The sequence below is a fragment of the Stegostoma tigrinum genome, chromosome 21 (genome assembly GCF_030684315.1).
Source record: "Stegostoma tigrinum isolate sSteTig4 chromosome 21, sSteTig4.hap1, whole genome shotgun sequence".
In the NCBI taxonomy this organism is placed as follows: Eukaryota; Metazoa; Chordata; class Chondrichthyes; order Orectolobiformes; family Stegostomatidae; genus Stegostoma; species Stegostoma tigrinum.
The window spans coordinates 7,762,929-7,776,932 of NC_081374.1; the positions used below are offsets into that span (position 1 = coordinate 7,762,929).

A 14,004-nucleotide genomic window follows, 5' to 3' on the forward strand; every position below is an offset into this window, starting at 1 on the left:
CAACGAGTCTGTGTTTATCTTTTGTGATGCTCAAAGGCCTGTGATCAAAGCTGACCCTGATTTTTCAAATTGCTAGTTAATATTTCACATGATCTCTTAAAATCTACAAAATTGAAAGCATCGAGGGAGGTAAAAACGATGGGCTCAAAATGCAGATCAGCTTTGATCTAATTAAATGATGGAACAGTTTTGAGGGACTGTAATGACCACATCTGTTCCTGTGGCTTTTCTGTCAGTTTAAGTAAGCAGTAGGAATGATTTCATCGCTGGGTGTATTCACAGTGCAGTGCATTTAGATGGAAATGGTTTTTATGTCAGCTGAACTGCTCAGTGTTTTTGAGGCTCAGGGCAGACCAAGGGGTCACTGGATAATTCAGGGCCAGGGTGTGTTACTCACCTACATAAGACCAGAGATCGTGACTTTGTGCTGCCTAACTTGTCTCAGCTCTGCCATGAGAACTGGCCTGGCCACACCCAAGATAGGTGAGAGAGAAAGTGTCTGGATGTACCAAAAGCGCTTTCCAACCTGTAATTGTTGTAACATAGGAAATAAAAGCCAATTTATGCGCAGCAAGCTCCCACAGTGTGGTGATAACTAGGTAATCTCTTTCTTTAATGGTTTCGATTGATGGATAAACATGGGCACACTTCTTGTTAGAAAGAAAGACAAATATTGGCATAGGACATCAGGTGCCGTATCTATCTATGGTGGCCATGTGGTTGTGTAAGTCAGTGCAGGTTGGCAAACATCCCACATGAAATACAGCCACACCAGCTCTTGGTGTTGACACTGGAGTGTTGGCCTATATTTGCTTTGTCCTCAGCACTCCTTTAGCCTTTTCAAATTGAAATTCTCTCCCTGTACTGCCATCTCTGGCTTGAAAAGATTTGAATGTACTCGGCTCAGCTACAGTCACTTTGGACCCCTAACTGCAGCAAGTGGAGGAGGAAGGAGATGACCAGCACTCCCCTCAGTCCCCCAGTCACTGCCTCCCTTCTTGACGTCTGATTTCAAACCAGTTGCAGCTGTTTTATTTTGGAAAAATAAGAAACGAGAATTTTTGGCTTGGTGCCTAACTCTTGTATTAGAAACGAGGCCAGAGAGACCCTTTGGGAAACTGTGCAGTCCAGACCCAGATATAGCTCCTCCTCCTTGCATTAACCCTGACATATAAAAAAAGTAATTACATACATACCATCTGTCAATTCTCTTCAGCTTGATCTGATCCAAGCACGTATAATTCTCTTAAGTAAATATACTGCGAATTGCACTGTTTGCTTGTTTAGAGTCTTTTTAGCAACCCTATGTTCATGCTACGTGTCACTTATCACTCGCAGTGAGTTGTTGTTTGAATTTTTGATTTACAAGAGGCAAAGTTCAAACAGTGATGGATCTTCTTTCCTCTAAAATTGTCTTTCAATCTTTCCTTCCTAGATTGCTGATTTTGGTCTCTCCAACTTATACCACCAAGACCGATTTCTGCAGACCTTCTGCGGCAGCCCCTTGTATGCATCACCAGAGATTGTCAATGGCCGCCCTTACAGGGGTCCTGAGGTCAGTGCAGTTTCTTAATTGTTCCCTCTGATTGGCAGAGACCTCAGAATATACTTTTCTCAGCGGGCTCTGTATTTGGTCCAAGCAAAGGTTAGGTGCTTACTTGGAGCTCTGACACAACACATCAACCATCCTCATCTTCGCACGCTGGTGTTCCTGTCAAGGACCTCTGTGTTGTGAAACCAGAGGAGGCCTGAGTTTGATGGCAGTAGCAAGTAGAGTCCAAACTTAGGAGCCAGGACTTGATGATGGTCTCTCAAATTCAGTAGCGAACTCAGGCAAAACTTCCTTATTCATGGAGTTGTTAGAATGTGAAGCTCTCACCATAAGGACTGTTTGAGGTGAACTGCACAAATGAAACTAGATGAGCACCCAAGGGAGAAAGGAATGAAGGGAATTGAAGACAGGATGAGGTGAAGGAAGGTGCAAAGAGGTTCCTTTACTTAAACGCCAGTAGAGGCTCAATGGGTCAAATATTTCTTTGCTGCAACTTCAATGTGATTGCATAGTCTAGATTTTGGCTGGGTTTGGAATAGGTCTCTAGTGTATATATAAGGCACATATAGCTGGGCAGCTATAATACATGCCATCTGGCCATGAAGTGTTAGCAAATAAACCAAGTGTCCTTTCTTTATAAGACAAATGTTGACACATTGCATTCTGTTGCCTTTAAGCAAACGTGATAGCAATTCTCTTAATCCCAGCTGCACACAAGTGATAGTCTTCAGAACATGTAACTGAAATAAGACTGATACGCCTCTGTACACAAGGCTCAGCACGTCTGTCTAAGATCTGTGTTGAAGGTAACAACAGTGTATTGATTACACATCAAGTTGACACAAGGTGTTTAGAGAGGCTTTGAGCGTGGACTATAGAACTGAACAATACAGTCTGAATAGTGCTAATTTATCAGTAGTGTTCTGAATAAAAGATTATCCTCCATTCACCACTATTTCTGGCTTCCAGTGTCCTTAATTTGGTTTCCTGGGTAACATGAATTGTTTTCCTTCTGGCAGGTTGACAGTTGGTCCTTGGGTGTACTACTGTATACTTTGGTTCATGGCACTATGCCTTTTGATGGGCATGATTACAGAAACCTAGTTAAACAAATCACCAATGGAGATTACCGAGAGCCTACCAAACCTTCAGGTAAAAATAAAACCTGCATTCATATAGCACCTTGTGCAATCTTGAGTCATTCAAAAGTGGTATGCGACTGATGGAGTGGCCTTAAGCGATTGTTCGTGGTTGGCCAATGAGGAGGGCAGGCACATCACTATGGATAAAAACAAAATACAGCAGATGCTGGAACTTTGAAATAAAAAGATTAAAGAGATGGAGAAACTCAGCAGAAAGAGTTAATGCTTCGAATCCAATATGACTCTCCTTTGGAATGGAAGAAAAGTCATTTTGATCTTGTAATGTCAACTCTGTCTCTCTCTCTCTCTCTCTCTCTCTGCAGATGCTGTCAGACCTGCTGATTTTCTCCAGTGCTCTGTTTCACATCATTATTGAAATTGTATCTCTTAATTTTTATTTCCATTAGGATAAGTGATAGTGGAAAATCAGGCAGCTTTACTGCCCGTATTAACTGAGATCATCAGCTGTGCCTAGGGCAGATCATCAAAGTTGGGACCCAAATACCATGCACTTTCCCATCAGAGCTAATGGCAGATAGCAAACACTGTTAAACACACAGTTTTACAATGATTCACTGGCAATGGTAGGAGGTGTTGTCTTCATTTAAACCAATTCCAGTTCACCCTTTTGCTCCTTGACCGATATTGGCTCATGGTCTGCCAGGATCTTTAATATAAATGTTTTCATCTTTGTATCAAATTTCACACCCCACCCCAGGACTTTATCCCCCTCTATCTTTGTAACCTCCTTCAGCTCATAAACCCACTGAGATTTCCACGCTGCTTCAGTTCTCACACTTGCACATCCTCTACGTTTTAATGGGTACTATTCACAAGATGCACCGAAGACTTCTATGAAGGCTCCCTTAGACAGCGCCTTCCAAACCAACAACCACTCTCATCTAGAAGATCCAGGGCAGCAGATATATGGGAATACAACCACCTTTAAATTTGCCTCCAAGATATTCCCCCTCCCTACTTGAATATATATTGCTGTTCCTTCAGTGTTGTTGGGTCAAAATTCTGGAATTCCCTACACCTACAGCACACAGATCTGCAGGCAGCTCAGCACCACCTTCTCAAGGGGCAACTAGGGATGGTCCAACTCGCGATGCCCATAACCCATGAATGAAAAAAATAATTCCATCATTGCAGCTGAAACCACAGCCTTTATAGAGGAAAGGTTTTGGAATTCCTCCTTTTTAAGATCGTCCTTTTAAACTTGGTTGAAGAGGAAGTTTTTTTGTCTAAATACCTCCTTGTAAAACTAGTGAGATCTTTTTGATTTGCTTCCTGCAAATCACCTTGAAAGCACTATTAAAGGTTCTGTACAAATGAGCTCATGGTGTTGTTGCTGCTCCAACCAATTAGAAATGGTGCTTCATTTTATATTTTTGACTGTGTCTCAGATGCCTGTGGGCTGATCCGTTGGCTATTGATGGTAAACCCAGACCGCCGAGCTACCATTGAAGATGTTGCCAATCACTGGTGGGTGAACTGGGGCTACAAGACCCCTGTCTGCGAGATGGAGCCAGTGAAAGACTATGAAACGGCAGTGACTGTCACTTCTGACTGGCTGCAGCGATCATCTCGCATTGTCTTCGAAAGCAGCTCGAAAGTGCGTTGTTTCTTCAAGCAGCATGGCTCGCCGCTGGAGCGGCAGAGGTCCCTCAAGAAATCGAAGAAGGAGAATGATGTCTCACAGTCGCTGCAGGAGGGGGGAGCTTCTGAAAGTCAGGGCAAGTCACTGTTGAAGAGACCGAAAGGAATACTGAAGAAAAAGAACAATTATGAACATCGGTCACACAGTGCGGGCAATGTCAATCATCCTACGCCTTCAGAGGAGACTGTCTTCACTCCAAAAGACTCGAGCACATCAGCAGTGGAAGCCAGTAGTCAGGAGCCCAACACTGCAGTCCCTGTGCCGAAGAAGGGAATACTGAAGAAGCCTGTCAAGAGAGAATCTGGTTATTATTCTTCACCAGAGCCAAGTGAGTCAGCAGACCTGCTGGACTATGAGAACTCCCCAGTCTTTGAGGTGGGGAGTTTTGACACCAGCCAGTCCATTGGCGATCGCTCCAAAGAGACAGCCTGCAGGCGCAAAGGCATCCTCAAACGCAATGGCAAGTACTCCTCCAGCAGCACTGACTCTGCAATGGGAAGTCCCACCCTGAAGAGCTTGGGCTCCTTCAATGAGTTGGCCTTCTCTGACATCAGGCTCTCATCGAACCGGAGCTACCCATCCAGTGCAGTAAGCGAGGACAGCATCCTCTCCTCTGAGTCCTTTGACCGGCTCGACCTTCCTGAAGGCCGGCAGGAGCGCACCCAGATGCGGAGCTGTGTCTCCGCCGATGACCTGCTCCACCTGGAAGAATCGGAGTCAGACTGCAGGCCACGCCTTCGGAAAATGAAGTGCTTCACAGAGTTGGGCGACAGCAACTTCTCCCTCATGGACCTTGATCATGTGACTGAGGTATACAAAAAAGCTGTGGCGATTTGCAATAAGCTTGTCTGAGTGGCTCTGTTATACCTGTGCCTTAATGATGGTTCGTTATAAATGGTTGATGTCAAAGCCCAAGTGCCGAGAGAAGGAAGATGAACAGGACGGAGACATGTCGAGATTACAGAACACCTCTTTTGAAAAAAGAGGAAGAAGCATAGAATATAGGACAAATTGAGAGTGCAGATGCAGAATGTGAAAGAAATTGCAGAATGTAGAACAGAGCCAAGGCATAGTGCAACGAGTCACTGGTTACTTCTTTGATCTAAATGTTTCACCTCGAGTGGATGGAAACTGTTTAATATCAAGCTGAGATCCTGAATGGAAAACACTCTGATCGGGTGACTCAGAAACTGCACTATGAACACTGAAATGAACAGTGAAAGAGGGGAAAGTAGTGATGATCATGTGAAAGGGAGGAAATAATGGTGTGCGGATAAGGAAAAGATGAGTGATCCCATTTTCCCTTCCACCTCCCTCCTACTTTTCTTTTGAGGAAAAGAAAATGTACTGATGAATGTGGGATGGGTGGAGGCAGAGACTGGAGAACTTTTACAATGATCAGTTTAACAAGAACCACCATTCAGATTGTCTGTCTGTACTGAAACTTGGGGTCACGTTAGTCTGTGATCTTGTTGGACAATGAATCATCAAGTCCATTCCACGGTGCTCTGGACTATTCGATTGTCGCCTGCATCGTTGGTCAAACAATGAGTACAATCGTACACCAAATTAACAGTCTCTGTCAAAAAGGAAAGGTGTACAAGAAAATTGGACAGTTGCACGAAACTGAACTGAGTTTACTATTTATGTGACAAACATATATGTATATATATAGCCTGTTAATTTATTTTTCCCTCTGCCTCAGACCTTTTGGTTATATGTAAATAAGTGAATGCGGAAGAAATTAATATTAATAACATTTTTTCTACTGCTCAATTAATACTGTTTATGACCATAATTCTGAGTACAGTCTTTAACTTGCAATGGAAACAAGTTGTTTAGAGAAAAAGAATAATGTGTGTTACACTGGGAAGAGCTGATGCCATTATACATACCTTTTGCTGTCTTCTAAGTGCTTTTAGATACAATTAGAATACCGAAAGTTCATTTCTTTGCTACCTAAATATATCATTCTAAGATTGAATGTTGCAAATGTTGTCATTTCCATTCTTTATGCAAGGTATATTTTTATGTACTAATTCATGATTTTGCATGCCTTTCTGAATGAATGTATTTGAGGGGTGACATTTTCTTTCTGAACGAGTACTTGAATCCTATTTGGGAGTGCCCAGACTCAGCGTAATGAGTTAAAATCCTGCATGTTTCATGAAGGCTGTGCAGTGGTCTGTCCTGTGAATATTTGCGAAGTGAAGAGTTTTTACAGGAGAACAGGCAGGAGTTTGAAAATGTGCCCATTACTAAGTGGGGACAGTTGGATCTTTTTTACCACATGGGCGTTAACCAACATTGACCAGCGTGTGACTGTAGAAAGGGAATGTTGAAATCTCGATTTGAAATCTGCCAAGAATTGCTTTTTGTTTTGAAAAATTGTGTAATGGGGAAATATTGGTTTTGGATTTAATTTGCCACTTACATTTGTATACAATGGGGTATAATCTTATTCAACATGTTCGGCTACCAGAAGTGGCCAGGACAGTAATGTCTTGAATCCTAGTGAATGGGTTTTCTGCTGGTTGGGAGCTGAAGGGAAGACACAGTCTAAGGAGACTTGGAAAGCAGAGTTTTTAGATTGAAGGGGGTGAAGCAAATTGAAATGTTATCAAGCTGGGCTTTTATTAGGAACATAAGCCCCCATTCTGTTCAGTTGAGGCTGATCTGTATTTTAACTCTACTTAATCAATTACCTATCTTTAATTCCATATATTCGATACTACTTTTGAAACATACATCTATCAACCTTTTTTATGAAATTGTCGATTTTTTTTCTCTCATCCTAATTTTGGTTTGGAGAGACAGTTGCAGCCTTGCAAAATTTGTGGAACAGTGCCCCCCCACCCCACATCACCCTAGAATAGTTGAGATCTAAATCTGGAGTCTTATGCTCCATTGTTCTGGATGTTCCCTCCAGCGGAAATTGTTTCCCTGATTCATGCCTGTCCCCCCTCAAATTGTCTGCTAAATATCTCTACTAGATCATCCCTTAATCCTCTGCCACAAGTGAATAAATTTGGAAGTGATTCCTTTAGTCTGCTCCTGAATTAGCTGACCAGAGCTTGGGAGTGTTCGTGGTTTGCTACAACTGGCTTCAGGGTTTGTAAAGGCAAGAAACTAGCAAAATTCCCACTTTCTGTCACAGGCTATTGACTTCCCTACTGTTACAGCAACCCTTGTTAGTTGCTGTGATAAGATCAGATTTGGCTGCAAACTTCCAATGCTCAATGTCTAAGTTCAAGGCTTTCAAAAAACTCTGTCAAATGAAAGGATTAGAACACTTGTGGAGTTACAGAATATGATGCCAATTACACCAATATTTCCCCACTCTCTGCACAATCTGAAAGAACCAGACTAGCTTAAAGCCAGTTTCAGGAGCTGAAATTTGGGTTTACAGCAGTCTGTGATCTTCTTGCCTATCTGCTGTGGACTACATGCTTTTCACATGTGTTCCTTAAATTACTGAGTAATTTGTATCAAACAGAATGTTAGACCGAAGAAATCTGTGATTTGTTTTGTTGTAAATTCTTAATTTATTTTTTCCTGTGAATTTCTTTTTTTAGATGGTTAAAATGCATTTGTCACAATAAAAATAAAAATATACCTTTTAGAGCTGACTGTTTAATGATTGATTTCTTTCTTTAATTAATCTGAAGGATGGGTGTTTTTGTAACCATGACTGTGTGTGTGTTTGTGTGTGTGTGTTGTAGTCACCATTCTTTTGTAGCCAAGTCTCCCTCGTCTCAGCTATTGGTGGCTATTTTGGGAGTGACTGTTTCTGGTTGCTGAACTTGAATAGTTACTGAAACTTATAAAAATCTGAAATGATGCAGCTTTTGGCTTACAACTTGCCCCCACAGCACTTTTCCTTCCTCTTCAAACTCCCAGCAATGTTAAGTTGTTGATTTGAGGCTGAGAAAAGCTGATCAGCAGATGCTCATATTTTCCACATGACCAGAACGAACAACGAAGCTGCAAAGATCTTGCTGCGTAGGAATGGACCATTTGTGCCTCCTTCGATGCCTACTTAATCTCACCCTGTCAGTATATCCTTCTATTCCTGTGCCCTTTTGTTATCCAACTTGCCATTAAACATTATTCACATCAACTACTCCATACAATAGAGTTCCACAATCTAACTATGTTCTGCACAAAGTTCCTCCTAAATTCCCTATTAGATTTATTAATGACTATCTTTTATGTACGTATGCCTTTCCCAATTTTTGACTCTCTCCAGCAAAGACATAAACTTGTCTACCCAATTGAAGCACTTCATAATATATCATAACTTCTTTCAGGCTTTTGTACAGAAAAGGGATCCAGTTCATTCTGCTTTTTTCTGATAGCTGTCTGATTTGATATTATTCCTATTGATTTTTTTTTTGTTACACCTTCTCCAGTGTGTCATTATCCTTTTTTTTTAAATGACCTGCTTAGACCTATTGCCTGCCTGCCTTGGAACAACTTTAGTGATGGATCAGCAAAAAGTTGTACACTTGTCTGTCTTAATCTGCACTTGCAAATGACAAGTAACTGGGCGGGGGGAAGAAACTAAGGCTTTCAACTTCACTAAAAAATTTGTCTTGAGATTGTAGGGCACTGTCTCGGGAAAGAAGCATTGGTCTTGAATAGGCACCAGCTCACCAGAGTGATAACTGGGCCATAAGGGTTAGGTTACAACAACTGCTTGATTTGACTAGGCTTGTATTGCCCAGAGTATAGAAGATTGATCTAGTTAAGATGATTAAAGGATTTAAGGGTAGTTGGAGACCGACTGCTTCCTCTTGGAGTGTGTTGGAGGAATGCACAATGTGCAGAATTACGGTCATAAGCTTGAAATTCTCTGATATTAAGGGGAGATAAGAAAATGCTCCTTCACAAATAAGGGGATGAAAATCTGAAATACGCAGCCCTAAGAAAAATGTTGGACCTGAAGGGTAATTCAATGTTAATTAGATTTTGTCAGGAGTGTTTTGAGAGTTGCACAAGTAATGCACGTCACTGGCATTGAGACAGAAATAGCTATAACCTGAATGGGTTTCAGGGGCTGGGTGAGCTCTTCCTGTTCCCACTGTTTCTAAACCTGTTTTTAAAATTTTTCCTTTGCCTCCCTTCCAGCTACATTATCCTGTCTAAGTTTTGAAAGATCTTCCCCATTGCTGTGTTTTGAGAACCTTTTTGAATTTCTAGAGATGAGTGGCTTCCATTCAATTGCTCAGGCAATTGTTCGGAATGAACTGGAATTTTGACCTATCAGTGGGTCATATTACCGATCATTGGGACAATGAATGATAGCGCCCAGGTAACTACTTCTTGAAGATGTTTACTAAGGAATAAATATTGGCCTAGGGCACTATCAGTGGAGAAATGAAAGGATTTTCTTCACTCAAACCTTGGTTAAAATCTGTACATAATATTGATGCCCCACAAAACTAGGCTCAATATGTTTGCTGGAGTTTCAATCCGAATCAGGTGTAAGTAAACTAAATCATTGCCTGCTCAAGCAATCTGAAATGATCCACAAAGCTGATTCTGTAAGCTAAATGTCTCTAACAGCTCTGCATTATGAGAATTGCTAAGCTTCCAGAATTAACCTGCAGCATCCCAAGCTTGAACACCATTCCCCTGGAATATCTGTTGTGATCAAATCCAGGAAAATTGTCAAAGGAGGTTCAAAGTAAGAAATGATATTGTTTTTAATTTTCCATAAGTGCTTTTGTTGCCACCATTTTTATGTGTGAGACACGGTTAAAGATGACATTTAACTGGGTTCAATGCCAGTCACTGGTGACTGTCTCTGCGGAGTTTGCACATTCTCTGGGCGCTCTGGTTTCTCCCACAGTCTAAAGATGTGCAGCTTAGGGGAGTAGCCCTGCATTTCCCATGGCTAAAGGTGGAGGGAAGGGGGGGGGGGTTGGGTCTCAGTGGGATGCCATTTGGTGGGTCAGTATGGACTCAATGGGCCAAATGTCCTGCTTTCACACTGCAGGGATTCTATTAAATTGATGGACAAGAACCAAATGGATAACAAGGAATCTGTGCATTTCTCCCTTTATGTCCAATGTGAAGACTGACCTTTTGGTAACCCATTGGAAGGGGATTGGTGCAGCCAGCAGGAGTTTGTGCTATTAAAACCTTACTGGCCACAGTTGGCCCTGAGCCAAAGACCTGATGACAGTATCACCCACCACCCCCAATTTCTTGAAAAGGCAGAAGTGCTGGAGAAACTCAATGGGTCTGGCACTGTCTGTGGAGATAGAAATAACATTAGCAAAGTTCAGTAGGACTCCTCAGAATCAGTTTTCTAGATTTACATTAGTTTCTTTACAAAGAGGACCACTGGAAGCATTTTGCTGTAAAGCTTTCTATTCCACATCATCTCTGCATGCGCAAACATTAGAAAACATAATCATGGATCAATTTCCTTCCTGACTGATATGGAATGTGAGATGTCTGAAATAGATGCAAAAATAAAGGCTAAATTTAAATTGTCTTTTTTTTTCATGAAGGAGCTAAATGTCTAGTTTGAATTGGGAATGGTGATTATAGGGTTAAATACACCCAGAAGATCTCTTATTTTACAGCAGGGTAAGGGATTATCATTTTATGCATGTAACAGCATTACTGTATCTAGAGCCAAATAAGAAAATCTGACCAGCTTTCCTTGATGTTTAATGGCATCACTATCACTAAATCCTTTGCCATCAATATCCTGCTGGTTACTAGTGACCAGAAACTAGGTATATAAATATTCTGGCTGCAAAATCAGCTCAGAGGCTAAGGATTCTGTAGTATAATCTCCACTTTCCTGGATGAGTGCGGGTCCAACAACACTTGTGAAAACTTGACGTCATCCAGGACAAAACAGCCAATTTGATTGACACCCCATTCACCAGCTTAATATTCACACCATCCATCGTCGATGCTCAGTAGCAGCAGTATGTAACATCTACAAGATGCACTGCAGCAACTCACCCCAAGCCTCCTTAGACAGCACCTTCCAAACCCACAGCCACTTCCATCTGGAAGGGCAAGGGCAGCAGAAACATGGGAGCGCCACCCCCTTGCAAGTTCGTCTCCAGTGGCATGAGTGTTCTTGCAGCCTGAGGATTGCAATAATTTGAAATACTTGCCACCACCTTGCAAAGGCAATCAGAAATGCTGATCTAGACAGCAACACCATAATTCCATGAATTAATGAAAAAAAATCCCAGGGGAAATCTGCACTGTCAGATATTTCCTCTTCCTGGTCAGAATTAAACTGAGACCACATCCACCTTGTAGGGCTATGGGTACGAAGGGTGCCATTGTGTGCTTTCAAAGTAATGGAGGCAGTAGAGTAATGATAACGTCACCAAGTTAGTAATTGAAAGCCTGCATTTGTGTCCTGGGGACAAGGGTTCAAACACCCCATGGGAGTTGATGACGTTTAAATTCAATGAAAAATCTGCAGTTCAAGAAGCCAGCCTAATGCTGATCACATAACTATTGCTGGTTGTGTTTCATTAATGCCCGTCAGGGAATTAAATCTGCCATTCTGGTCTGGCCTACATGTGACTGCAGACTCTCAGTAACGTAATAGACTCTTAAACCCCTTCTGGGCAATTAGGGATGGGCAATAAATCCTGGCCCACCCAGTGATGCCCACGTCCCATGAGTGAATTAGAGCACATAAATCCCCAGCATCTGCACTTCTTCATAAACTAGTTTCCAACCTTCCAATGCATCTATGCAGTACCACAAACATCAAGTGCTGGAAGCTACTAACAGGAACAATCAATGGAAATAAAATCTGACCAAATAGCTGCAACAACACCCACATCCTACCAGTGAATTAAAAAATTAAAGTTGTCCCCAGTGTCCTGGGCCAATCTTAACCCCTTGGTGATCATCATACTAAAAAAAATTACCTGGTTGTCTCAGAGCACTGTTTGAGGGAGCTTGCGATGTCAAGGTTTGCTGCAGGTTTTGGATATTATAATGGTTACTATGTACTTCTTAAAAGTATTTCACTGGCTGCAAAGCATTATTTGTGAAAGGTGCTATCTAAGTGCAGATCCTTTTTTACACCCCATCAAGGCTTCTGCAAGTGGGATGGTGATTGGGACAAAGGTACTAGGGGAACATCAGTGCCGGTGGAACTATGGCCCAGCAAAGGCAGATTCCCTGAGGGCTGACAATTCTCTCTCCAACCATTGTTACACTTCAAAAGTATGACTGTATGGAGCAAATGCTTTCAAATTCCCAGTCAATGAAGTGAACAGCTTGTTGTTTGCTCCACTGGTATTCTATCAATGATCAAATCCTTTGCTATTCACTCTAATTAACAGAATTCTAATGAAGCAAATCCAATCCTATTCACTTACATTGATGGAATTCCAACAAACTAAATTCCTTCCCCATTCACTTGTTTAATGTGCAATCCCTGGCTGAGATACAGTCAATGCCTTGATTGTCTGATAGTTCCTGTTTGGCACGAGAAGAAACTATCGCCTTCAAAACACTTAAAAAAAAATTAATCTCTGCAAAGTGTGTTTTTGCTTAGATTAAAATGCTGAGAGAATGATAAATGGGCTAAGAGATGAAGATTTACTCATTGACATTTTTTAACTGGAGTCAGTAGATATCCTTTTCCAACAATACCAGTTTTTGGCAGGAATGCTCCATGTTTATTGTGATCCCGCTCCTGCAACAATCACATCACAGAAACTAAACACCTAAAGTAAAATAGTTAGCCAGTGGAGTTGGGCCAGAGATGCCAAGAAAACATGTTGGCAGTGGAACAATAATTAAGGAGAATATATAGCTCAGGACTAAGCATCAGACTCAGATTCCTAAAAATGTTTCATAGATAGTAGGAATTGCAGATGCTGGAGAATCTGAGAAAACAAGGTGTAGAGCTGGATGAACACAGCAGGCCAAGCAGCAGCAAAGGAGCAGGAAAGCTGGCGTTTTGGGCCTAGGCCGTTTTTCAGAAATGGGGTAGGGGAAAGGAGTTCTGAAATAAATAGGGAGAGCAGGGGAGGCGGATAGACAAAGGATGGAGGAGAAGATAGATGGACAGGAGACAGACAGGCCAAAGAGGCAGGGATGGAGCCAGTAAAGGTGAGTGAAAGTGGGGAGTTAGGGAGGGGATGGGTCAGTCTAGGGAGGATGGGACAGGTCAAGGGGGCAGGATGAGGCCAGTGGGTAGGATATGGGGGTGGGGCTTGAAGTGGGAGGAGCCCATCAAGTGAATTCTTGGAATTGAAAGAAACGAGGCTATGTGCCTTTATACAACAATGGAATGTGCTCTTCTGCCTCCATAAGTGATTACCAAGGTAGCAGGTAGAAAAAATGTGGAGAGGAGGCAGAGCAATTAAAGTCCTGTGGACCTATTTTACAAGAGTGACAGAGTTTGTGACACTAAAGAGAATACAATTCACCTGTTTGGTGAATTCTGTTTCCCTCTTTGGTGAAAGGGACAGTTAGAACATAGAACATAGAACTGTACAGCACAGTGCAGGCCCTTCGGCCCACGATGTTGTGCCAAATTTTTACCCTAAAAGAATTTGACTGAGGTGTCCAAAATCTTGAACAGGTTTGAATGGAATAACCAAGGAAAGACTGTTTCTGGTGGCAGAATGGTCTGTAAC

The 14,004-nt window shown here is 42.0% G+C and overlaps 1 protein-coding gene across 3 annotated transcripts in view; it reads left to right on the plus strand.

The window, feature by feature from the left end:
• The window catches only part of nuak2 (NUAK family, SNF1-like kinase, 2), a 50,545-nt gene extending 42,597 nt beyond the window's left edge, over window positions 1-7,948 (plus strand). For all 3 annotated transcript variants that reach the window (XM_048552927.2, XM_048552930.2, XM_048552928.2), the window contains 3 exons: window positions 1,436-1,555; window positions 2,572-2,704; window positions 4,104-7,948. In XM_048552927.2, the coding sequence (XP_048408884.1) occupies window positions 1,436-1,555; window positions 2,572-2,704; window positions 4,104-5,209 (1,359 nt within the window). In that variant the 3' untranslated portion in view covers window positions 5,210-7,948. The remainder of the gene's footprint in view (window positions 1-1,435; window positions 1,556-2,571; window positions 2,705-4,103) is intronic.
• Window positions 7,949-14,004: the final 6,056 nt, after the last annotated feature.